Genomic DNA, 26,289 nt, shown 5'->3' with positions numbered 1-26,289 from the left:
ACCAAAAGGTTCAGAGAGTAAACCAGGAATTTACACATCAGGATTATACTGCAGTCATATATTGAAAGAATATTAATTGGCTATATGCAGGGAGATAAACTAGCGACAAACCTGTACAGTACTAATGTTTGCTAATCTTTTGGGGAAACCACTATAATAAATATTACTACTTCCTTTTTATAGATGGGAACCTTAGGCTGCAATGCTCAGTTGGGCTAAACTGAGCGGCAAAGCCACCACCATATCTGATGCCCACATGCTTGCCCTGGCCAGAGTGGAAGGTGGTGATTTGAGCATTTCAGCTGCACTAGATCCAGTCGAGAGGCCCAGATCAGGCCCACTGCTAGTAGCTTAGTTGGCCTAACTCCACCCTTGGGATTTTAAATCTCAGTGATCTGAGTTTAAGATATATCCCTAAACATGTAACTGTATATTAATTAACTAACACTGCTGTCCCATTCATTCTCCAAAGAGCGCAGATCAATATATATTATCTTACCCCTTCCCATTTTATCCTTACAACAATCCAGTGAGGTAGGTTAGGTTGAAAGAGAGGGACTGGCTCAGGGTCACCCAGCAAACTTTATAATGAGCATGGACTTGAACATGTATCTTCCTTGGTAACTACGGCTGGTCACTAAACATTTTGTGTATTTACCATTGAAGAAACAGGCTGTAACTTATACATGGTTAAAAAAAATGAAAGACAAAGGATTGCATAAAATGGGTGCTATTCATATAAGGGTGTTCGCTTGTTAATATCTGTTCTAAATTGCTATGTTCAATCTGGAACTTCATGGTACTGGGAGTGAACTATATTATGTGAAGGTACTATGGAATATTTGAGGGCTCCACCTTCTCTCACACACATAAGGCAGCTGAGGAATGGAAGAGAGAAAAGTTTGAGTTCATCAAGAAGAGAGAAGAACGGGGGGGGGGGGGTTGAAACAATGTTTGAGCATGCCGAGAAGGCCATTGGAAAAGATTCTGTTTCGTTACCTTCTATGTTGCACCCATTTCTCCTGGTTAAAACTGGCGGGGGGGGGGGGGAGCCCTGCTTAGGGAAGCTTTTGATGTTTGACAGACCACTGTATTTTAATAGTTTGTTGGAAGCCGCCCAGAGTGGCTGGGGAAACCCAGCCAGATGGGTGGGGTATAAATAATAAATTGTTGTTGTTTTGTTGTTGTGTTTTTTCCTAAAACCCTCAGTGTTGTTTATCCATCCCTGCTACATTCAAACCTCTGCCATTTTTGGAAACTGCCATTTCCCTCTGTGTTTCTCCATCCTTGCTTTACTCTAACTTCTGTCATTATTGTAAAAGATTTCCCCCCTCAGTGCAGAAACTGTCACACATAGCGAGACCCTTCTTCCCTTTACACCAAGGCCTCCCCTTAACCTCCCAAAGTCATTTCCATTCTTTTTCTTCCTGCCCCTCCTCCTTCCTTCCCCCACTCACGGCCTTTAGGACCTTAGGAAATAGGCAATCAATACAGGACAGTGGTGAACTTGTGCAAATACAGTATAGACAGAAGAGAAATTGCAAAATTGCTATCATTTTAATAAAACTACCCTACATCTCACCACATAAGGGAAGACTGTGACCAGGTGACCTGTCTCTGCTGCCCTATTGCTCAATGTTTATGACCAACTTCAAAGCCTCCACGTTTCCTTCTTAAGGTTATCTTTAAATAAAACTCTGAACTGCTCTTCAAATAGAGGGCAAGGGGCTAATAAAGGTAGGCTGTATGAACATGCTTTGAAATATATTTTTTCAAACACAAAGCCGAAATATAATTTGGCGATATATCTACTTACCACTGATGCTTTCTATACCTAGTATTTTCTCAAGTTTCATAGAGCCAGATGTGTCACCCCAAGACAAAACAGTTTTTGGCTCAGTGACTGGCATAGCTATTTCAGTCACTAAATATATTTGCTGCCATTAGCATATGCCTCAAAAATACCTGTGTTTTATTAGAAGCATTGTGCATTGATGTGATTTAATGCTTGGGCATTAAGTTGGTTCTGGCAAATATTTTATTACCAAAGCTTTTGGCCTTTAAGTGTTGATGGACCGCAACTGAAAAGTGGCAAGTCTTTAGTTTAAAGGTGAGGAAACTGTCCTGCAGTAGGGCCCCCACCCCCCAAGACTAATGACAAAACCAGTGATGCTACTGCTATGAGATCTTAGGTCTCAGCACATATAAATGAGTGCTCTGACCTCCCAGCAATGGTGGCACGTGTGAGGGAAAGGTACCTTTGAGGAGAGGGCTTTCCTCAACCCCTCAACAGTGGGAATGAATGAGAGGTTCCTCAGACTGAGCAGAAGAAGAGAGACAGAGGTTTTCCTCCCCATCACAACATGCAGCTGGGAGAAGTTCCCTTCCTCCCAGCCCAGCACTGTGATGGGGAAGAAAAATGCCATCTCTGATTTTAAGAAAGTGATATCTGAACAGCAAAGAGTGTGGTTTTGCTTCCTAGCCTACTGCTGGGCTTTGAAGAGAGGAACCTCTCCTCCAGCTTAGCATGATGTTGATTTGCAGTAAAGAGAGGTTGTTATGCTCATTGGGATGGAGAGGAGATCAGAGGGAGGCTGTGGTGGGGTAGTCAGGGGGTGTCAGCGACTCTGCAAGGCTGCCAACCCAGGGCTCCGCTAACCTTGCCACTGTCACTGTGGGAATGCCACGGACTGCATCTCCCTGCACGAGGCATCACTATTGGACTTTATTTTCTTTAAGTAATGTTGTGAAGGTTGCATGTCACCCTCCATCTCTGCCTAGCAGGCACTTACCCAGGGTTCTGTTTCTGTTGGGAAAATCAAAGAACAATGGAAGCTAGTGTCTTTACGATATAAGGTTTATTGTACACCTGCTTACATCTTCAATGGAGGGAGTGCCTGTGTGTTACCTAAATTCAGTAACTTCTCCTGAAAATGGATATGCTCTTCTTAAATGCTTTTATGTAATGTAATGCACAACACCAACCTATGTTTCTTTACTTAGATGTCAGTCCAGCTGTGCTCAAAGTGTCATACGAGTACATGTGCATGGGAGTGCAACCTAGGCAGCAATTCATGCTTTTCGGAGCAGGTCATCTATGTCTTATTTTCATGCGAAAAACTGCGCTCTTGTTCCTTATACAGAAGTACAGGCATTAAAAAATAATGTACTCCCACTCCAGATCCGTTTTGCCACACCAAACTTGATGTGATAACTTTCAACTGTTGCTTTTGTAATCTTTTTTAATGACTCATCTCTCCCAGATATCAGCACCTACTGCAGTTGTTTTAAAGAGCTTAATACAATTCCACCCACTTCTCCATGCACATAACTGGGACTTGTCAAATACACCAGCATGCTAAGTAGCAAAACTTGAGATATTAATTTATTGGGGGGGGGGGTGAGGGAATGCTTAAATTCTGGCTATTTCCACAAAGATGTATTTTTTATTTTATTTTGCTGCATTGCAGTTACAATACTGAAAACATTTTGCTTCATGTGTACTCTTAATTAAGAGGATACTAATAAGCTTCCTCTTTAAGTGGAATCCTGACTCAAATGTAATGGAGCCTCCCTTTCATTGCAAAATTTCCTTCCCTAAGATTAGATTAAGAGTCCCATTCTCTACCTACTGAGCTAATCATACAATTATTTAGCATGCAATTAGGAGAGTGTTTGTAATGTCACCCTTTAATTGTCTTACTTCCATCAACACAGGTGGTGGTGTTGTTGTTGTTGCTGGTTTCTCAGGACCATCCACTTCTGATGCTACCCTCACTGCTCTCCAGTCCAAAAAGGGTAGAAGTGGGAGAATCTGGGTTGTGAAACTGCCAAATCCTGAGCCCTGCTGATCTCATGCTGATGATGGTAGAAGGTGTCAGGACAGCTACAGGGAAACATAGTGTACCATTTCCGGGGTTGGCATATTTTGTTAGGGGATTCTCACCTGGAATGTCCCCTTTTGTCTTCCCCAAATATTGCAAACTTAGTTCCGTTTCCCTTAAATAAGCAGGGCCAGATCATGGGGGACACACACACACCCATAACACCTCCAGTAGCATTGAAAGTATGACAGAAGATAACTCTCATAAGAAGAAAAACCTGTCCCGTCAGGCAGGAGAGAAAAAACCAACGGGACGGTGCCTGCCTCCCAGAGTTCTTTGCTCTCCTGCCTCCATCACATGGAGAGAGATGTACCCAACCCATTTGGGTCATCAGCAACAATCTCAAATCCTCTCCCACTACATTATGCCAGCAGAATCAATGAATGGATCTGATACTAAACACTGTGCTCAGCTCAGGCAGGTTCGTGCAGAAGGAGATGGTCATTCGGTTGAACGTTAACAGCTGTCATGAGCAAGCAGACTGCATTAATCTGCATCCCTAGTCTTCTCCTGTATCTATTCACCCCATGTGCTGAAATCTCCATTTGAGATTTTTGTCCAGATGCCTCTGCAATTGAAAAGCAGGTAGCAATCAGAGAAAGAGAGAGAGATCCCTTTCAATGGTAGGAATAAATGCTCGGAGCTCGGTTCCTTTGAGGACAGAGCTCTTCCTTTGCCCAGCAACAGATTCTATCACAGCTACTGTGTTCATGCACTGAAATCTATTAAAGTTATGCACGCAGCAAGTAGAACAAGGGGAAATTTCCTACCTTTAGACAAAATGTCTCCATTTTCCAGCATCCACTATCATATCGCCACCCATATCGCCAGCCTTTTAACAACTTACCTCCACACGGAACTATTCACATACTTCAAACCATCCATCCATATGGCTCAGTCACCTCTGCTGAACACAGTTTAATCCAATCATGGCAACATTTTGATTCCTACGAATGCCACGCAGCCTGGCAGACACAGGAAGGAGCAGGAACATAAATAGAGAAAACTGAAAGGATACATCCAATTCACTCTAAAAAAAGAAGAGGAAAAGGGACATTTCAGCAAGAGCAAAGGACTGATGTTGTTCCATTTCTGACTACTGTACATTAATAATAATAATAATAATAATAATAATAATAATAATAATAATAAAAAATTTTATTTATATCCTGCCCTCCCCAGCCGAAGCCGGGCTCAGGGCGGCTAACAACAATAAAACAGTACAAAAGTACAACACAAACAACACTCTAAAATCATTCATTATAAAATTAATTCAAATCAAGCCACTGGCAACCATTGGGCCAGAGCTCCGCGAAGATTGCTGAGGGAGGGAGTCAGGCTGTGCCCTGGCCAAAGGCCTGGTGGAACAGCTCTGTCTTGCAGGGCCTGCGGAAAGATGTCAAGTCCCGCAAGTTAGTGTTTTTAAAGTTTATTTGTATATTGGTTTTTGGTCCAAAGGATTATCATGGAGCTTGTAATCATTCACTCATCCTTTGTAGCTATTTTCAGTACAACTTTCTTATTGTAAAGCAGAGTTAAGGGACTACAACTCCCATCATCCTCGGCCATTGGTAGGGCCGCCATACATCCAGAATTTCCTAGACAAAGCCAGGATTCGGCCATTGGAAACAGTGTCCGGGCGGAAATCACTGTAATGTCCAGGAAGATCCAGACATATGGCAACCCATACAACTTTTGTGTCTGAATTTTCACTTTCTGAAATATGGCAACCCTACCTTTGGGTATCCTTGGCTGGGTCTGATGGGAGTTGGGGGTCTAACAACATCTGGAGGGTCAGAGTTTCCCCACACTGTTGTCAAGCAAAACCTATTGCATACTGTCATCTACTAGTTGTTCATGTCTTTTGCTATGCTTTGGATCAGGCAAAGATGCACAGCCCTAAACTATGGGAAATCCTACTGAGCAGCCCTCTTTTGAGTGGGAGCTTCCACCAGATGCTGGTCTCACTTTTAAAACTACCTTTTGCAGGTATAAAGACTCTGATTGTTTTTGGTGATAGTGGGCAGCTGAATTGTTTTGCACTTCTGCCAAATTGCTGGAAGTCCTGGCTGTGTGTCAGTCATCACATTTCTGCTGGTGTGTTATGAGACGATCCAGTGTTAAAAATAGCCATGGCATTCCTCCTTGAACGTGTATCTTTCTGCATGTCGGGCATCATAATGTGCACACACGTGCATCTGCGTTTTATGATCTTGATGGTTCAAGGCACTGGCTCTGCTTTTTATATACAGTTATATAGTTTATATAGATATTTCTTTTCCTGACAGTGTTTGTATGGTTTTGTCATGGCCTTTGGCTAGTACAATAAAACTTATTTTGATTTTTGACCGTAATGCACACAGTGAAAGCCCCAACATGTGTATGTGAAGCTCCCACCCATTTAAGAAAGAACATTTCCTAAAAATCTGCCTGCCTTATTCTAAGCACTGCCTCCTAATAGCAGTTTTGTCTGAATTGTGACTGTAACACAATCAACAGATGCGGCTATATCTCTATTTCTGAATGATCATCTATTGGCTGAAAGATGGAGTCTAATGTACAATTTGCACCACCCCATGGAGACTGGCCTTGCTTGAAGCTGCTGGCTTGTTCAATCTAAAAGGGCTGAAAAGTGTGGTACATCGTATCATGCATGTTTCTATTTTAACTGCATGTAACACAGAGAACAAATAAATGATATAACAAATTGAACTGTTAATTCCCAAGAGATGAGCTAGTGAAAGTAAAATTAACATATAATATCTGTGGAATTCTGGCAGTATCTCAAGCTAGGATGATAATGGAGGAGGAAAGAACAAACTGTGGGAAAGAAAAGAACATCTGTCCTTTACTAGAGAGATGATTTGTCATCTCAGTATTTTTAGATTTGTGAGTTTCAAAGATTCTTTCAAAGTGCTATATTTATCTAATGACATATTCAGAGCTTACATTCAGATGTTGGACCTCTCCTGGTGTCCCAATAGAAGCATCCATAAGTTGGGAGCAAAGCTCTCCTTTAGCTTTTGCTCAATTTCTCCTCAATTTCCAAGGCAGCTACAAAGCTAGAATTCTATACATGTGGAATAATACAGACTTGAGCCACCTGTGTACTTGCTTAATACCCAGTGACTTAAATGTTGATGTCTTTTGATAAAAATAAATCCAAAGGTCAAATATCTGCACCCGATCATGGTGCAAATATTTCAGACTAATAGGTCTATGATATAATAAATCATATGAAAGCTTTCTAAAAAAGAGAAGAGTTTGTATTTGGTTCAATATCATACTTACCACTCTACTGAAATACTTGTCCAAAACCTCCACAAAATTATGAATGAGTTCATAGACAGCCATTTCATTCTGAAAATCAGTTGGAACATCAGAGAAACCAGTGATCTGTTAACTTTTCTACATTACTTATAAAGCTCACAGTTGTGATTTTTGTTTTAAGATTTAGGAAACAAAACGAATAGCCTGATCCTTAGACCTTAAAATTCACTGCACCAGCAGTATAAATTCAAGAGAGTGTACCAGGGCAGCATTACAAATACCACACTGAATTTCACATCAGGTTTAATTGCATGCAGACCAAGCCCATGTTGATGTTTGTGCTCAGAATGGCCTGGACCCCATGATTGGCAGGGGGCACTGCTTGGTGTCCTTCAGGCAGGCATGGCTGGCTGTGTGGTGACACAGGACAGGGCTTCCTCTGTAGTAGCACCTGTATTATGGAACTCTTTCCCTGGCGCAATGGATGGTGGCATCCTAACTGGGATTTTTCTGTCAAGTTAAAACATACTTGATGTTCTGGGCTTTTGGAAGAAGCCAGGAGAGACTGACCAAGACCTCAGGCTTATTTTATGCTGCTATGTTTGATTGATGATTTATATTATTGATTGCTGTGTTTCACTGTCGTTTTATCTTGTATGATGATGTTTTATATGTTTTACTTGAAAACTGTCCTTTGATCACTGTTATGTGATGAAAGGCAGTCCAGAAAGGTTGTAAATACACATATGAATAAAATAATTTCTCAAGGGTGCTTCCTTTGTAAACAGGTCACTGAGATATTGCTAGTGGGTTGTGAGAACAGGGGTTTTTTTTAGCTTATCAGATTTTCCCTGGCTTTTCGGGCTGGCTTTTCGATGATGACATTGTATGGGTGCTGTAAAAGGTTTGCTTGCATGTGGTGTACCAATCCAATGATAAACACCCACCTGGAAGCACCCTGGTCTCTTGTCAAGTCTCTATTTGCAGGGTCTTGCTTACAAAAGCTCATGACACCCTGCTTGTCTTTGAGATGCCATAAGGTTCTTGGTTTTGCTGAAAGGGCCTATGCTGCATTTCCTTCATCTCTTATGATGCAACTACATTGTGGGAGAGCTAGATATTGCAGAGTGAAGGACACAATATAAGGAACTGGATTACATATGGAAACCAGGAAGAAACTGAAGTAATGGGCATATATCAAGTTCAGTATTTGTCTTTAGATCATAGATCAATATTTGTTTTGTCTTTACATAATTAAGAAATAAACACCTACCTCAGTTTCATTAATTCCAACCACTATGAAAAGAGCAGCATACTGCCTGTACACCAGCTTAAAATCTTTGTATTCAATAAAGGAACACTAAAAAAAAGACATAGATAAAATTTGATGGATGACACATTTTTGTAGATATTTATCTGCTTATTGAATATTTCATCTGGACAGTTTTTAGTTTATGCAGGCTAAGTAAGTTATTAAAGGGCAGAACAATCGATGCCAATATTGTTTTTTATTTACCAGTTCTAAAAATGCACTGTTTACATATAAAACAAGGATGGGTGGCGGTTTGTTCTCTATTTGTAAAACAGCCCACTGGCGCGTGTTTTGTGTGTAACAAAACCAGCCCCCCCCCCCCCGCCTACGTTGTTGCACTCCGTTGCCTTAAGCAGTTTCTCCCAGCCCAGGTCTTTCATTGGAGCTCAACTGAGAGAAAACTGCTTAAAACAAAGGAGAGCCAGTAAAGTTGTGCTCCCCTTAATGTCATCTGTTCCTCACATGCTTTCCCACCCCTTGTTTTTAAGTAAATGACATATCGCTCACACACCACTATCACATCTAGCTTGATCCTTCAAAGAACCTGAGCTGATTCAAAGTCAGCGTCATAGCCTTTGCTTGGATCCTGAAACTATCCTGGTGCCTAGAGTACAGTGGTACCTCGAGTTACGTACTTAATCTGTTCCGGAGGTCCACTCGTAACCAGAAACCACTTGTAACATGAGACACACTTTTGCTAATGGTGCCTCCCACTGCTGCCGTGCCGCCGGAGCACGACTTCCGCTCGCATGCCGGGGCAAAGTTCACAACAAGGTGCATCTACTTCCGGGTTAGTGGAGCGCATAACCCAGTGGCGTAGCGTGGGGGGTGCAGGGGGGGCCGGCCGCAACATCTGGGGGGGGGGGGCGCTCACACTCGCAGCAATCTGCCCCTACCTGGCTCACTCACTCTCTCTCACTGCAGTGCTGGCTGTGCGAATCCGATCCGAGCTGCCGGGTCGCCGCCCACTGTGGAGGGGAGGGTGCCAGGCGTGCGGTGCGGTGCGGAGAGAGAGCGAGGGACTATCTGGGGGAGGGACAGTGCAGCGTGGGAGGGGCGCAAATTACTTGCCTTGCCCCGGGTGCTGACAACCCACGCTACGCCACTGGCATAACCCGAAGCATTTGTAAGGGGGACAGAACGTAACACGAGGTACCACTGTACACACACACCCAAAGTTTTCCACTGTCTTGTTGAAATGAAAAGGGTTTCAAAATTATTTTGTTTCTGTTACCTTAGCAACAATTTGCAGATGAAGGAAGGATTGGCTAACAATAAAAAAGATGGTTTTCTTGACAGAGCACATATCTCTATATGGAGTGGACCTATATGAATTAACATATTAGAGCATTTATTGGCAGTGCTATTTTTCTAGGGAAAGAGGTGCTGGAACTCACCATAAACATCTCTCATTTTCTTAGAATGGCAACGGTGCCCACCTGAGAGGTGCCAAGACTGAGTTCCTATGAGTTCCCCCTGAAAAAGGGCCCCCAGATGTTGTTAGACTACAACTCCCATTGTCCCTAGCCAGAAGGGGCAGTGGTGAGGGATGGGAGTTGTAGTCCAAAAACATCAGGAGGTCCAAAGTTGGGAGCCACCACTGAAAAAATAATCATACTATATATATGGGCACAAATAGCACCTAACATGCAGCACTCAAGAGTTAATTTTTAAACAACATAAATTGGTGGGAGAGTGCCATTTAAAAAGCAAAGGGGTTGTACAGGCAAGGGATGCTAAACCATCTGCACCGCTGCCCCATTCCATCTTCCTGAGGTTATTTCCCCCCCAGCCAAGCTCTAATGTTGGAAGTTGGGACAAAAGTGGCTTTGGGGAAGAGCAGAGATTAGGTGGAGATGCCAACATCTTGTGTGCACACACCTTTTGCATGCCAAATCCCATTCAAATCCACACACTTGTGCTATACACAGAATGTACCCCTGCAGTGAACTTGGTGAAGGCTCAAGTTCAAAGTCATAGGTCTGCCCCAATCAGATTGCTTGACCCTAAAATGTCGACATAAAAAGACATACTTGCTCCTTTGAACGGGAAAGGCAATGCTTGATTACTTCAGCTTCTAGTATCGTCCGTTTATGAAGGTCCATGTATTCATAATATCGAGAGAGTCTTGTTTGCCCTTGCTTGTTCACCATAAGAAAAAACTTGATCATGATTCGTTGTCTGCTCTTTCAAGGCTAGATGGCCAAAACTGAAATTGAGATTAAATAAAACTGTAAGGAAATTAACAGCTTCATCTTTTGAATTGGCACTGGGTTAAGGACAACCTTTTCTAGGCTATGACTGTGGGTTCAGGTGAACGAGGCTTCTAAAGCCACACAAAACATTCCAGCCAGCTGCCTGTAGGTGATCCATGCTGGGATGAAGCTTTAGATGTGCCCCCCCCCTCAACACTTGCTACAAAATGCTTTACTAGCATATAAAGTATAAGCAGACATTTCCCAGAACGAAACCCCTCCCACTCTGCAAATTCCAGCAAGGAGATATGTTTAGCAGGCATGTGGGAGGAAATGCATAGCTAGTTACTGTGGAAAAATAGTGTTCTGCAGAAAATTGAAAAGCTAGAAATTAGAACTGTGGGCATTTGCCCCCCTCCTTCTGCATTAATGTGCCAACCACCAAAAGATGGGGAGGGGAGAGCGAGGTGCATTTATTCTGAAGCCTATTATAATGGCAAATTATAGTATTGGGCTATTTTTATAATATATTGCCATTAATTCTAGATGTGTTCTTCAGCATTTCTTAATCCCAAGCATATAAAGCTCATAAAGATAAAAGGCAGAAATTGGTAATACCCTATCATAATTGCCTGGGGCATTGCTCTTTGTTCAGTATCTAACTCACATGGTCTAATCCTCACTCAGTGATTAAGCTCACTATGTGGTTTTGGGAAAATCACTCTATCTCAGCCTAACTTGCCTCACAGAGTGATGCCCCCCTTACCCTTACCTGCGTGGGGGAGTTAACAAGCAACTTTTAAAAAGTGAAGGGTCGAAGAAGCCACACATCTATGTTTTTCGCCAATTCTAGACTACACTGGAACCTACTGCAATCCATGCCATCAGCCAAGGTTTGCAAAAATACCTTTATAAAGGCGGAAATTAGCCAAGCACAGAACTACTCCAGGGTCACTTTCATGACCCACTTATGAAATAATCATGAGGCATTATCCTGTTAATTTTGCAGACAAAGAGGACAAAGAGTCGAAATTCCAGAGAGAAATAATAAACAGTGACTTTAAAGTTTTGGCTAAAATGTATCAGATATTATTAGAATGGCATACAAAGGATGAAGAGGTAAAATCGGTTATGATTGACTGGGCCAAAGATTTTGGACATAATATACAAATGGAGGAATGGGAGAAATTATGGAAAGAAGGTTTAGGATTCACTGCATGTACAACAATAAAAGAAAATGTGATGAAAATGATGTAACACCAGTGAAGTTAGCAAAGATGTATAAAGGATGTAACAAATGCTGGAAATGTAAAGAAAAAGAGGGTACATTCTATCATATGTGGTGGGAGTGTAAAAAAGTAAAAAGCTTTTGGGAAATGATATATAATGAATTGAAGAAAATGTTTAAGTACACTTTTGTTAAGAAACCAGAAGCGTTTTTACTTGGTATTACAGGGAATGAGATAAACAAAAAAGAAAGGAAGCTATTCTTATATGCAGTAACTGCAGCAAGAATACTGATGGCTCAGAAATGGAAGCAAGAGGAGCTACCTACATTAGAAGAATGGAGAATGAAGATGATGGACTATGCAGAACTTGATAGACTGACGGGAAGGATCCGAAATCGACGAGACCAGAGAGTTATAGAAGATTGGGAAAAGTTTACAGAGTATATGCACAAACTAAGTGAAAATCAAATAACGCTTGTAAGCCTTAATGAAGCTCTGTAATAAGAAACGTTAGAATATGAGTAAAATAAGATGTAATTTATAAAATAATAGAAGTAAGGTTTTAGAAATGTGTAAGAAATTAAGAAGGGAAGGAGTATCAATCAAGTTGAGGGAAGTCAAAAAAGAGAATGGATATAAAAAAAGATGTATGAATTGTATAAATTTTATATTTGAAAAAATTGAATAAAAATTTTATATATATATAAATTGCAGACAAATTTCATCATCTACCTACCACCCAGACACTATCATGCTATGTTTTAACATGTCATGTGTTGGGCCAGTCCCTCGCCTAGTTCAAGCAAGCTAAATGAACTATTGTTCCCACACCACCCCTCTCTAGGCACTCCTCCACAGCAGCAACCTCAGTATCAAGCAGCAGCAGTGAATCTATTGCTCGCAATGTGGTGAACAAGCCTCTCATTTGTTCCACTAATTCCGAACTGAATTGCTCCCATGAATACCCTTTTAGCATGAGTAATTGTTGCAAAATTCAGTCTGTAGACAGGTGTGATGGTTTCATTTCCCCAGCCTAGTTAAGATGATAAGTCATCAGCTTTACCCATATTAAAGTAATAATAACAAATGGCTGCTTATATTTTTATAACTCAGTGTTCAACTTAACTTTGTATTCTAAAGGCTAAATACAGTTTAGATGAACCTTTATCAGTTCTTCAAGGAAGCCCTAGTTCAATAGTTTAAGCCCATAGTTTTCATTCATAACTTTTCCATTTGTATGTACCATTTTGTGGTAACATAATGGTCCTGTTCACACATCACAGTAAACCATAGTTAATGGTATATGTGCCTAAGAGGGCTCCTTTGCTCCTCCCTGCTTGTGCATAGAGTAATTTCCTGCTTTGCATCATGTCTGAAACAGGGATCATGTTTGTTTCACTCCAGAAACCAAAATCAGCTAAGAACAACCCTTGTTGTGCTTTTTAAATCACATTTTGCCTAGTTTATCATCTTCCAGAAAGAACAAATGTCTAAAGGTATGCTGTAAGTCTTTCACAGCCTAATCTGATGAAGAATAATTAGAAAATTAGTTTCCCGGATAGTTTAGTAGAGATAAGCTGGGATCTAAAGAGCTGTGTGTGAGTGAAACACTGCAGTGTGTGTGTGTGTGTGTGTGTCTCACAAATTCCAGCACTGATGCATCTGTGAAAGATCTCTAAACCATCAGGGGCTTTTGGGAAGCCACAAGAGCTGCAGGGGGAAACAGGGATGAACAAGCAGGAATATATGTGGAACACCACTCCCAGTTGCTTTGATCCCGCCCTGCTGTTTGTAACTAATGGGTCCATCCCATCCTGATTTGGTGATTCTGGCACTGTAACTAACTTTAATTCAAGTCAAGTCATTTTATTACGGTCAGTAACCAGTATTAAGAACTTTAATTAATTATATTCAAGTTTGGATGTTCTCTCCTCTCCTCTCTAGAGGCAAGAACGCTAAAATACAGTGGTACCTTGGGTTACAGACGCTTTAGGTTACAGACGCTTCAGCTTACAGACTCTGCTAACCCAAAATAGTACCTCGGGTTAAGAACTTTACTTCAGGATGAGAACAGAAATCGCGCCGCGGCAGCATGGCGGCAGCAAGAAGCCCCATTAGCTAAAGTGGTACCTCATGCTAAGAACAGTTTCAGGTTAAGAACGGACCTCCAGAACGAATTAAGTTCTTAACCCGAGGTGTATCAGTTACCTGTACCATTATGGATTTCATTATTTTGTGCATGTGTATTTAAGGTGGTGCCCACAAGAGTCATTGTATACATTTCCTATTGAAGACCCTATAATTTTTCCAAGAACTGGAGATGGCACTATAGTTACTGTAGACCTGCTCAATGTTCCTGTCCTGCCATAGTATCTAGTCAAACTGGTTTTACAAACTTCTAATGCATTTCAAAGACTAGTTCTAATGACACAACCAGCACAACTTTAACAAAAATGTATACTGTACATTGTTATGGCTGGCAGTATAGCTGTTTACTCATATATGTACATGTATATATAAATATAGATACAGATACACACACACACACACACACACACATTTAAAAATACAAAAATACAAAGCTCCTCTTTTTCAAGAACATGCTTCCATTAAGAAATTTCATTCAAGACTGAAATTGACTAAACCAGGCACTCCAGTCAAACTGCTGCGTTGGCAGCACTGAAGTAATTTCACTGGGACGCAAGCCTGGGCAGTGCGTGTGGAGGTCCTGGGCAGCCCAGATGACAAGGCCCCTTCTCGGCCTCACTGATGTGGTCCAAAGGAAAGCAGAGCAATACATTTGGTACCATCTTGGCTGCAGGAGTTGCCAGGAGGCGGCATACAAAGCACCACCCAACCATTTTAGGGACTCCACTCTGGATTTCTGTAGGGTTTACTCCTTAGCCTTTTCTTCTCCTGAAGGAGTATCTCCACTCCCATCATTTTGCCCGGACACTGAGGTCCAGCGCCGAGGGCCTTCTGGCGGTTCACTCACTGCAAGAAGCGAAGTTACAGGGAACCAGGCAGAGGGCCTTCTCGGTAGTGGCGCCTGCCCTGTGGAACGCCCTTCCAGCAGATGTCAAAGAAATAAACAACTATCTGACTTTTAGAAGACATCTGAAGGCAGCCCTATTTAGGGAAGCTTTTATATTTGATTAATTATTGTATTTTAATATTTTGTTGGAAGCTGCCCAGAGTGGCTGGAGAAACCCAGCTAGATGGGCAGGGTATAAATAAATTATTATTATTTCATCACAATGCAGTAGAGGTTTGGGGTCAGAGGTTTCTGCTACATGGGCTACCTTCCCAGGTTGTGGAGCCCCATCTGCCCCTCATTTCCCTCTACAGCACATGCAGAAACTGCCTTCTTGACCATTGGACCCATCATTGGTCTAGTCCACTCAATCTGATGGAACCTGTCTTTGCATGCAGGGGAGATCCCTAACACACCAAGGGTTTGAGACCTATCAGCTACCCTCGCCTGGTTTTGTCAGCCAATTGAAGCTATTCCTGGGGTATGGCCACTGCTATATGTTGACAGCTTCTAGGAGCCACAGATGAAAGCTAAGTACAGGGTGGGGACCAAAGGTGGACAAACTACCCCAAAAGGAGCACAACGTGTCTCCCACCAGATGTACTACCCCTCCTCTAACATCACATCTGGTAAATATAATTTCACCATACCATTGACTTGTTCTAAAAAAGGTAAAGGACCCCTGACAGTTAAGTCCAGACGTGAACGACTCTGGGGTTGCGGCGCTCATCTCGCTTTACTGGCCAAGGGAGCCGACGTTTGTCCGCAGACAGTTTTCCCGGATCATGTGGCCAGCATGACTAAGCCGCTTCTGGTGCAACAGAACACCGAAACCAGAGCAGCACACAGAAACGCCGTTTACCTTCCTGCCGGAGTGGTACCTATTTATCTACTTGCACTTTGACATGCTTTCGAACTGTTAGGTTGACAGGAGCTGGGACCGAGCAACGGGAGCTCACTCGTAGCGGGGATTCGAACCGCCAACCTTCCGATCGGCAAGCCCTAGACTGTGGATCTGTGGTTTAGACCACAGATCCACCCGCGTCCCCTGACTTGTTCTAGGATTGTCCAAAACAGCTTTATTTAATAGGCTTTCTCTTTACTTCCCCAGACCCTAGAGAGACTCAACCCCAGTTTTATTTGTACAGTTATCAAACTACCCAGAGCAATTGGATTGGGGTGAATGTCACAGTAACATTATAAAAGAAATGAACTATGATTATAAGTACTGGACAGAGGCAGAAGGGCCACTTCCTATTGGTTTCAAATTGAAGATACAGTCATAGCTTGGATCCTGAACGACCTGGAACTCAGACGTTTTGGCTCCTGAATGCCGCAAACCTGGAAGTGATCATTCCGGTTTGCGAACGTTCTTTTGGAACCCGAATGTCCGACAGGGCTCCCGCGGCTTGCGGTTGGCTGCAGGAGCTTCCTGCAGTCAATCAGAAGCCACGATTTGGTTTTCAAACGTTTTGGAAATCAAATGGATTTCTGGAACGGATTCCATTCGACTTCCAAGGTACGACTCGAACTGCTGGGAGAACCAACCTGTAATATTTCCCACTGCATTTGCATTATACATAGTAACTATAGCCACCATAGTCTGATTCACTGCTGGCTCTGCTCTGAAGTACAGTATTTTACACTCTCTCATTTGCTTAATGCTTGATTTTATTTATAGATGGATGCTGACTTTCCTCTTGGGGAACTTCTTGCTATGAAACATAGCCACTGTGTAAAATAATTATATTATTATTATTTATAGATATAGGCATATGTCTTTATGCCAAATGCAAAGCTCAGCTCGATCTTAAATATGGAGCTGTTTAAGAGAATATTAGGCTATTTACAGATCACAGGAGGTACTCTTTCCTCATAAGCTGACAATAACTTTCACTCCCATGTCAGGAGAGTACTCTTAAAAGCTCACAAACGGGCTTGTGGCTATTGTTAATGGATTTAGATACAACACCTTTCTAAGGAGACAAAAGAGTAATTGATATGTGAGGCATTTTAAAACCTTAGGGGTAGAGCAAAGATTCTCCAACTGTGGTCTGCTAACTCCATTTGGGTGGTCCGCAGAAAGGTTGCAGAACATGCCTATACTTGATCTTATTTTGATCAAGGCCAGAGTACTGAGCAGGATAAAGCCCAGACCCAAGGCCTGTGATTTTCGTAGGAACTGGGTGCAGTCTACTTAACTTTTCTATTTAAAAAAATACCTAACCCCTGATCCGTACTGGTGTTGGTCTCCTCCACTGTGAACCTGAAAGGGCGATGGAGTGCGTACTGCTTTTTACCAGTGTTCCTGCTAGTAATAATCATATTTGGTCCTAAAACTGGGTTTGAGGGGCAGAGCAGGACTGTGCCAACAGAGCTGCTGGTTCCAAAGCCAGCCTGTTTTCTAGTGAAGAACCTGATCTGAGCCCTGTGCTGTGTGCCAGGTTGCAGCTAGTGCAGCAAAAATAGGGGGGGGGGGGGCGGACTGCTACCACCCTCTGTCCTGGCTGCTCCATGCCCCAGTTAGAATTGCTCTGCACAATCTGTTTTCAGCACAACCAGGTTGATCAATGAACATGTGGGATTAAAATAAAGAAGCACATTTCTTTGAGCATGATCTACATGCCTTTCCGTCTTAATTATTGGGAAACAGCTTCCAGGTCAGAGAGGATTAAAGGTAAAGGGACCCCTGACCATTAGGTCCAGTCGTGACCGACTCTGGGGTTGCAGCACTCATCTTGCTCTATAGGCCGAGGGAGCCGGCGTTTGTCCGCAGACAGTTTCCAGGTCATGTGGCCAGTATAACTAAGCCACTTCTGGTGAACCAGAGCAGCGCACGGAAACGCCGTTTACCTTCCCGCCGGAGCAGTACCTATTTATCTACTTGCACTCTGACGTGCTTTCGACCTGCTAGGTTGGCAGGAGCAGAAAGGATTACTTCCAGACAAATTTTGGTCCCAACACCTTAGTTTTGAATTAAGCACATGGTACACAGTCTCTGAGCACAAACACTGTGGCTCTGGTTATTATAGTTATGAGTTACAGATGAACTTCATCCTCCACATATTTACCTAATCCTTTTCAACACCACTAATTTTAATAATTGCAACATTCTATGGAAATGCATTCTATTAGTTAATTATGTGTTGTACAAGTACTTCCTTTTGTTTGTTTTAAACATGCTACCCATCAATTTGAATTAATTACTGTGTTGTTTTTAACTTTGAGACTGTTCTGTTTCTCTTTTCACTCTCTCCATTCCCTAACTTATATTATAAACCTTATTGTGTCCTCATTCTTCTCTCAATTATATACATGTGTAAGATTTAATAACAACAGCAAGATGCTGGGATGAGTGGGAACAATGTGTGTCTCCTCTTCCATAAAATTATAGGAGTCGTATAAAAGCATAAATTTTCTTATGTATCCTCAGGTTATGTGGTTTCAACTGAAGAATGGGCCACTTCAAAATGAAAAGTAAACAGCACAAACTCAAAAGGAAACCTCAAGAGCTTCTAGCCAATAGAAGAGGCAAATAAAGATAGCATAATTAATGCCCCTTAAAATATCAATTAGGGTTATGAGTGTGATCCTCAGAAATATTCAGGTGGAAATGATGAACTGCCATGTGCATGATGAGAATATCATTTCAAACCTTACTTCAGGGTTGATATTGATTAAATTATTGATACAGATTAAATTTTTGAATTTAATTATGCTTCTTTTTATGCTATGGGAATGAGGTTATGAAAAGATTCAGTCATGTAGGTGTGACACAATGTAGTGTGTACACACTCAGAGGATGACCTTCAAACCATCCTAAATATCTTCAAAGAAGCAGACAAAAAGCTTGGCCTACCGTTCAACATCCAAAAAAACGAAGTGCTACACCAACAAGCATAAAACAACCCCGCTGCAGCGCCACAAATCCAACTCAATGGTGTAATGTTGGAAAGTATAAATCACTTCTCCTACCTGGGCGGTTATCTTTCCACAAGAGCCTTCCACTGTGGAAGGACTTGTGGATCCAGAATTGGGCTCCACAATCACCTGTGGACACACCATTAAGACTGTGTACATGGAAGACAATCTTACTCGGCTACAAGTGATCGCCAAAGAAGAAGACACTCCAAATTAGCCACTTTAACACATAAATCCCTCCATGACAAGGGATCTAGGTGCAGACTGTTTCAAACCATGAGATTGGTAGAGCGGGGTTCTGCTTCTGGTCCTGCCAATAAACATGGCTTTTGTGTTGGGATCTGGAAGATCCCAACTCTCTGTAGTCGTGGCCCACCTTTGCAATTCCCTCCCCTTGGCAACATGATACCCTCAATATTAAGGGATTTCTTTGCCATATGGTGAAGACACCTACTTTCTGAAGTCTTTGGGGCATGAAACTTGTGTCGATCCCTCCAGAATCCGGATCTCTGTGTTCTTAATGGAACTGAAACTGCATGTTATTTTTCGATTGTATTTTATGAGTTTTATCAATATTTTTATTTTGTAATTACTTTGAGGTCATTATGATAAAAAATCTATAAAAACCTGTGATCAATTAATAAGAATTAAAAGCTAATAGTTGCCATCAGGAACGGTCATACTCTGTTTATTCACTTTACAAAGATAATCTAGAAAACAGCAACCAACTCACACTCCAGTGTTTTCTGTTCTCAATTTTTTTTAAAACTCTTTTTGGATTATAAAAATGCAAGTTTAAAATGCATTTGCAATGCTTAACTGTCCAGGGTGTACTAGCAAAAACACTTTAGGCTTTTCAGGGATACATAGCCTTTCATTAATAACTCCCACCTTGTTGCTTATACTTTTATTACTTCCTAGTCAACATTTAGGGTATACTTCTACATAAGTACTTTACTGGATCAGACCAAGAACCTATCGAAGCTGTTGTATATATCCATCAACAAAGGCATAATGCCTCTAACAATAGACCTTGATAGGGCTGGGAATTCTAATCTGAGGAAAATGAAACAGGGCTTTATTCCAGTTTAGTTAATCCAGAACATTTATCTTTGTCTCTGCCCCACTGCTGGCCATGCAGCCCACAACAGAAAAAAAGACCCCTATAGCCATGGTTTCATGACTGTAGCCTTAAAAGTCCAGCTCTCTGTATCAAATTTACTTTGGAAGAAGAAAGCATTTTTTTTTTATGTGACTCGCTCATTATTCGGTACTTAGGATGTGACAGAACACTTTAGTGCAATAGCTACTTTATTTAAAGGAAACCTACTTTGAAGTACAAGTGTGTCAGCACTAGACTCCTGTATTTTAATTTCATACCTTCAATTAAACATTTTATTTTGTGACTTGTTTACACTGTAGATGTAAAACGCTCCTATATATAGCTTACATATTAACTTGCTCCTTTTTAAGGATATGCTTTGCAAAGATGACTGAGTAGTTTACCAAAGGCTAAAGAAGGCATGTTCCCTACGGCTCTGACTAACCTTGTTTTAAACATCCCTGTGATGGAGTTTCCCTCAAGGGATTGCTCAGAAAGCTCTCCCTCCTTCTACAGAGGTTAGCCTCTCTTAATTTAATCCCATACTCATAGTAGTAATTTGACACCGGTTTGCCGACTGCCAGTACTCTGGTTTCTATTTGCTGCCTTGCTACTTTGGGTGACAGAGTAATAATAACAACAGCAGTGGCAAAATCAGCGCATGTTTCATGTCCTGGGGGAGGGAGGGTGTGTTGTGCGTGTGGTGGGAGAAATAGCCTCTTGTCCACCCCAAGGAGTCAGCTGTAGACATGTGAGGAATGCAACTGCAATGCCAAGAATCTTTTGCTGGCACAGCCCATCATCGGGGAGACCATTTTAAATGAGCTGAAGGAGCAACAAACAGTAGCAGCCTACTGAAAAATTATAAACTGAGGAGAGAAAGTAGTAGCAAGAGACTGTTAAAGTGGCAGGGAGTTAAGTATGGAATACACTCCTTTGCAATCTTTTAAAAACATACCATCAGGGAAAGGTACAGTTTTCAAAACGGGTCACAAAACCTTTTATTCCTTCCATGTCTTTATCTCGTGGAAGTGGGATGAAGAAGGGCCAGAGTTTGTGGTGCTGGGTAAAATGCCAATTTGGACATTCAGAATGAGTGGATGCTTTGTAGACTACCAGCGATTATTGTTGCTGTTTAAAATGCCAGGCAAGAAAAAAAATTCCCTGCAAGAGGCTCATTTGATATAGGAAGCTCTCTCCTAAAAATGGAAAATGCGCTCTTAGCATGGTCAGATAACTGTTGAATTTATATGTTCTTCACATGCTCCTGGCGGTTCTTCCTGAGCTAAATAAAACCCTCTCTACAACTATCAACAACCATTGTGTAAACTGGCAAAAAAGACAGATACCAAGGAATTTCCCAGTTCAAATGTCACATTTGCCAGGAACTCAGTAGGTTGCCTTAGGCAAGCCACACTCTCTCACCTCCACCGCCCAGATCGGCAGCACGGGGAAACATTCTGACCTACCTTCCAGGGTTGTCGTGAGGATGACAACTGGACAATGCACAGTGAACACGTGAAGTGCGAGTGTCATTCTCACTTTAAAACCAAAGAGCGACCATCTCTGCGGGCAGCTCTGGCTCCCCTGGCCATTGACAAGCGAGTTTTACCGAGGAGTTAAAAAGTCAGCCGCGGGAAACTTATTTAGGACTGAAGGAGTGAGATTCCCCCCCCCCCCCAGCGAACACCAAATACCACCCAGAGCGCAAGAATCAACTACTTTCCTCTCAGGCAGCGCCCGCGCATGCGTGCAGCAGGGCGGCGCGGGTGTCGGAGCAAGGCGGGTGCCGTTTCCCAGCATGCCCCGCGTCCCTCCGCCTCTCCCCCCCCCCCCACCCCGTGGGTGGGTGAGCCGAGCTGCTGAGTGAATCTGTCCGGCTGATGATGGAGCTGAGACTGTAATGGCGGCCGGCGGCGGCAGGAGCAGCAGCGGCGGCGGCGGCTGGAGCTCGGCGCTGCTCTGACACCCGGCTACTGCTCCGCGTGGCCTTGACACCCCCGGGCCGGTCCCTTCCCACAAGCAGCGCCGCTCCGGACTCGGGACACCAGGCGGGAGGAGCAGCAGCAGGAGCAAGAGGAGGCGGGGGAAGGACTCCCCACAGACAATGGACGAACATCCCGGAGCCGGCGGCGGGATCATGGCAGGGCCCAGCCCGAGGCCGCAGCAGCAGCAAGGGCCGCTGCCGCCCGCCGGAGGGAACGCGAACTCCCAGCTGCTTGGCCAAGGCTGCGCGGGGCCCGGCGGCGGAGGCAACCTGCCGCCACAGCAGCAACCCCAAGGCCCGGCGGCAGCGGCGGCTCCGGAAGCGGTGGGCCCCGGCGGCGGCTCGGAGCTGTCCCGGCCTCAACACTACACCATCCCGGGGATCCTGCACTACATCCAGCACGAATGGGCCCGCTTCGAGATGGAGCGCGCGCACTGGGAGGTGGAAAGGGCCGAGCTCCAGGTGAGGGTCCTGGATGGGCGGAGGGGACGCACACAAGCACAATGAGAGAGAACGGCTGGCGTGAGGCGAGCAGGGTCTGTCCGTAACCGGGAAGGAAGGATGGGAGCTGCGGCGGCGTGGCTGAGGAGGAAGGGGAGCTGGGTGCGGGGCGGACGACGCGGCGGCGGCGGGGGAGGAGAAAGTTACCTGTCCGGCGCGGCGGGCGTCACTCGGCACGTTCCCCCGCTCGCGGCTCCTCGGGTTGGGCAGCCTTCCCCGGGGCAGCCATTTTGGTTTCTAGCATGGCGCCCGCCTGGGCCTGTCAGGCTAGTCAGGGGAGGGCTGCCGTCTCCCCCCGGTCCCGGATTTTAAGGCACCGACTCCGCAGCGTCCGCGCGCCCTGACAGTTAGCTGGGGCTCGAAGGCGGGGGGGGGGGGCAACGGCGACTTCCCCGCTTGCGGCTGCCGGAGCCCTCGAGACATTTGGGAGGCTTCTACGGCCTACCGGGAGGGCGAGTCGCATCATCTTTATAAGGACACAGTGATCTCAACCTGCTCTTAGCCCCCGACCTTATTTATTTCCAGCTGTTACCTTGGGAATACAAAGCCGCGCACTTCCTTCTTGGCGAGGGACCCCGCCTTCTTTCTAGGAATAGGAGGCGTGTTCCCCCTTCAATCTCTGTTCAGCACCCACATGGGTGACACTACCACTAAAAATAAATAAAAATGAAACGGAAAGTGGGAGACGTGACCAGAGAGAAATGGATAAATTTGACGGATCGACCGTTTCAGGCTGCTGCTGCTTATTCTTCATCCATTTGTAATCTAGGGTTACATCAGCAAAATACAGTAAGGTGTAAGGTGTTTGCCACAACCAAGTATCACATAGGCACATGAGTCAGGGATCCAGGAGTGGCCAGGACTCTCTACTTTGCATGCATTGCTGGGTAGTTAATCTGGTTTTGTCATATGTGAATGACCATTAAAATTGGGTGCCTAGGTGCGAAGGTACATGCTTCTCTATAATTAAAGTCTCCAATTGTACACATCTGAGGTTTAGCTACATTCTAAAAGGTTTTAAAAAAATACAAAATAAGCCTGCATTCGTACTGCATCCTGTGATGTGTTTCCCCATATAGCTAATGAAAGGAGCAGTGTGAGGCATGTAAAAGCGAAGGTGTGCTTTTCCTGATTAATATGGTTGATTTTCAACGTAGTTAGATTTGGATCTGGAAGCCCTAGGTCTGTCAGAGGACAAGTACTGACTTGTGCACAGCTGTGCAATTTCTCACCTGCAGTTTCCTGTTGGGTGGGGGGGACAGCATTCCATCTTACAGGGTTCTTGTGAGGCAAACACTGAATTTTATAATGCACTGCAAAGCCAAAGAGATACTGTAAAGGAGAACAAACAGTAATAATGTAATCGAGACTAAAATGCCTGCTAGACGTTGGGTGTCATGACAAGTGACAACTATATTTTGGCAAACCTATTATTTAACAGAATTACTTTTGTTGTTGCTGTTGCTGCTTTGAGGGATCACATATATCATATTGAAAGAGAAGTCATGAGACTTCATGAGACTAGCTAAGCTAGTCAAATTCACGATCATATATGTTTATGACATATAGAACCCAGCTTGGGCTGATTATAAGTCTTTATCTTCAGTTAGATGCTTTATCTGCTAGCAGTGTGGCTCAAACCTTTTTTATTATTGAGATTTTTACAATCTGGTAATGGTTCTAGGACATGGAAAAATAATGTAGATGTCAAACACTGATTCAGATGAATTATGGTGATTGTAATAGGAAAGATATTAGGTGAAGCTTTGTGTCTTTTGTGGCATTGAAGACCATTTAATACAGCTTGCATCCCTGTATCCAGTTATCTGGGACTAAATCCCATCAAACTAAATGAGACTTACTTCTTAGTAGACATGTGTTAGTTCTTTGAAAGTTTGATAGGTCACTCCAGGGCAAGATTAGCCAGTATGATGTCCTCCAGATGGTGTTGGTCTTTAACTCTCATCAGCTAGCATGGGGAATGGTCAGGGATAATAGAAGGTAGAGTCCAATGACATACGGAGAGCCTCACTTCAGGATTTCTGTCACGTATCTTGCAGCTTTTGTCATTAACTCGTGTTCCCTTAGTTTGTTGCAGTTTCCTAGATTAGTTTTTATATACATTACTGGCTTTTTCTTTCTCTCAAAGAAGGACCAATAATAATCTCCAACTGATTCTAAACAGGATGGAATGACAAGTAAGAGGCTGTGTTTTGAGAGGATAATCCATGAAAATTGGAGATCCCCTCTATGTAAACTGTAGTACTGGGATGGAGAACTGAGTTTGGCTAGTAGGCCAACTTCAAATCTCGCCCACAGTCCCACTTACCAACATTGACAGGTGTGTAGGACCACTCACCTGTCAACCCTCTACTGTTATAATGATGTCATTTGATTGACACCTGTCAAGGTTTGGTCACTGTAATTGCTGAGCAGCTGATTGGTGGTTATAGCAAATTCTTTTGAAGATGCACTTTAAGTGCCAATCAGCTGTTCAGTGCTGGGATCATGCCTTACAAGGGGTGGGCTTTGGAGAAAGTTCTCACTTTTTAATCAGAGATTTTCCCCCTCTGCAAAGGAAACTATTTGGCTACAAAGCACTCAGCTGCATTAAGGAGTTCTTAGCCGAAATTTAAACTCCTAGTGCAGGGGTAGGCAACCTGCAGCCCATGGGGGTTGTTTAACCGGCCGACGAGCTGCCTGCTCAGTGAGTCCCTGTGTGCTGTGCTAAACTGGCGCGGGGACTCGCTTCCGTGGCACCGGAAATCGTGTCTGCGCAGACACCGGAAATCACAGGCGTGTGCACTCAGGTGTGCACGCAATCCAGCCCACGGACGGATCTCCGCTGGAGTGAACCAGCCCAGGCGAGGTAAACCTTGCTGCCCCCTGTCCTAGTGCTTCATTTATGCCCACACAGTATAACCACAGTAGGTGGCTGTCGTTCATGGGAAGCAGTGCTGCAGACCAAACTGGGACCCATATTGGGCCTTCTTATGCCCATGAGCTGGAGTTTTCTGCCCCTGCTATCAGTGTTAGAAACTGAGATTTGAAAGAGGTGATATGATAGAAGTTTGATAAAATGAAGCACGGCATGGAGAAATATGACAAAAGAATAAAATGAAGCATGGCATGAACAAAGTAGATAGAGAAAAGTTTTTCTCCCTCTCCCCTAACACTAGAACTTGTGGTCATCCATTGAAGTTGGATGCTGGAAGACTGATAAAAGAAAGCATTTCTTCATGCAGCATGTACTTAAAACTATGGAACTTGCTCTCATAGGATGACCACCAACTAAAATAGATTTAAAAGAGGATTGGACAAATTAATGGAGGATAAGACTATCAATGATGCTGCTCTACCTCCATAATCAGAGTCAGTATGCCTCTGAATACCAGTTGCTGGGAATCAGGTAGACAGAGTGCTGTTAAGTTCATGTCCTGTTTGCAGAATTCCCACAGGCATCTGGTTGGCCACTGTGAGAACATGAACTGAACTAGGTAGGCCATTGGCCTGATCTAGCAGATGGTTCTGGAGGTCTGTTCTTAACCTGAAACTGTTCTTAACCTGAAGCACCACTTTAGCTAATGGGGCCTCCCACTGCCATCGTGCCGCCACCATGCAATTTCTGTTCTCACCCTGAAGCAAAATTCTTAACCTGAGGTACTGTTTCTGCGTTAGTGGAGTCTGTAACCTGAAGCGTCTGTAACCTGAAGCATCTGTAACCCGAGTTACCACTGTAAAGGCAATGAATTGAAGAACTGGGAAACCTCGAATTCGGAAATGTTTTTGCCTTTCAGAATATAACCCAGGATACAAAGTAGGTAAAGTTTGGTCCAGTTATTTGCTCTGTATTC

The 26,289-nt window shown here is 43.5% G+C and overlaps 2 protein-coding genes across 8 annotated transcripts in view; one reads left to right on the top strand and one right to left on the bottom strand.

Annotated features, from left to right (window-relative positions):
* Positions 1–3,946: 3,946 nt before the first annotated feature.
* AP4S1 (adaptor related protein complex 4 subunit sigma 1) lies at positions 3,947–23,093 on the bottom strand. 3 transcript variants are annotated; one of them, XM_083453752.1, is made up of 5 exons: positions 22,968–23,093; positions 10,500–10,675; positions 8,428–8,514; positions 7,176–7,244; positions 3,947–4,914 (listed from the first exon to the last, which is right to left on the bottom strand). In XM_083453752.1, the coding sequence occupies exons 2-5, from the start codon at positions 10,635–10,637 to the stop codon at positions 4,783–4,785; spliced, it is 426 nt and encodes a 141-aa protein (XP_083309878.1). In that variant the 5' UTR covers positions 10,638–10,675; positions 22,968–23,093; the 3' UTR covers positions 3,947–4,782. The 3 variants fall into 3 exon arrangements, with proteins under 3 accessions (XP_083309878.1, XP_083309876.1, XP_083309877.1); XM_083453750.1 differs by lacking the exon at positions 22,968–23,093 and adding an exon at positions 22,583–22,754; XM_083453751.1 differs by lacking the exon at positions 22,968–23,093 and adding an exon at positions 21,417–21,690.
* The window catches only part of STRN3 (striatin 3), a gene marked incomplete at its 5' end in the record, with an annotated part of 43,448 nt that continues 38,866 nt past the window's right edge, over positions 21,708–26,289 (top strand). For 3 of the 5 annotated variants that reach the window (XM_083452536.1, XM_083452537.1, XM_083452535.1), the window contains one exon: positions 21,788–22,396. In XM_083452536.1, coding sequence (XP_083308662.1) covers positions 22,055–22,396 — 342 coding nt within the window. Of the gene's footprint in view, positions 22,397–23,101; positions 23,225–26,289 lie in introns of those variants that run through there. The other 2 variants (XM_083452539.1, XM_083452538.1) reach the window with 2 other exon arrangements.

This window comes from Podarcis tiliguerta (genome assembly GCF_965153285.1).
Source record: "Podarcis tiliguerta genome assembly, chromosome: 1".
Taxonomy (NCBI): Eukaryota; Metazoa; Chordata; class Lepidosauria; order Squamata; family Lacertidae; genus Podarcis; species Podarcis tiliguerta.
This window is presented reverse-complemented; position numbering and strand designations above follow the sequence as displayed.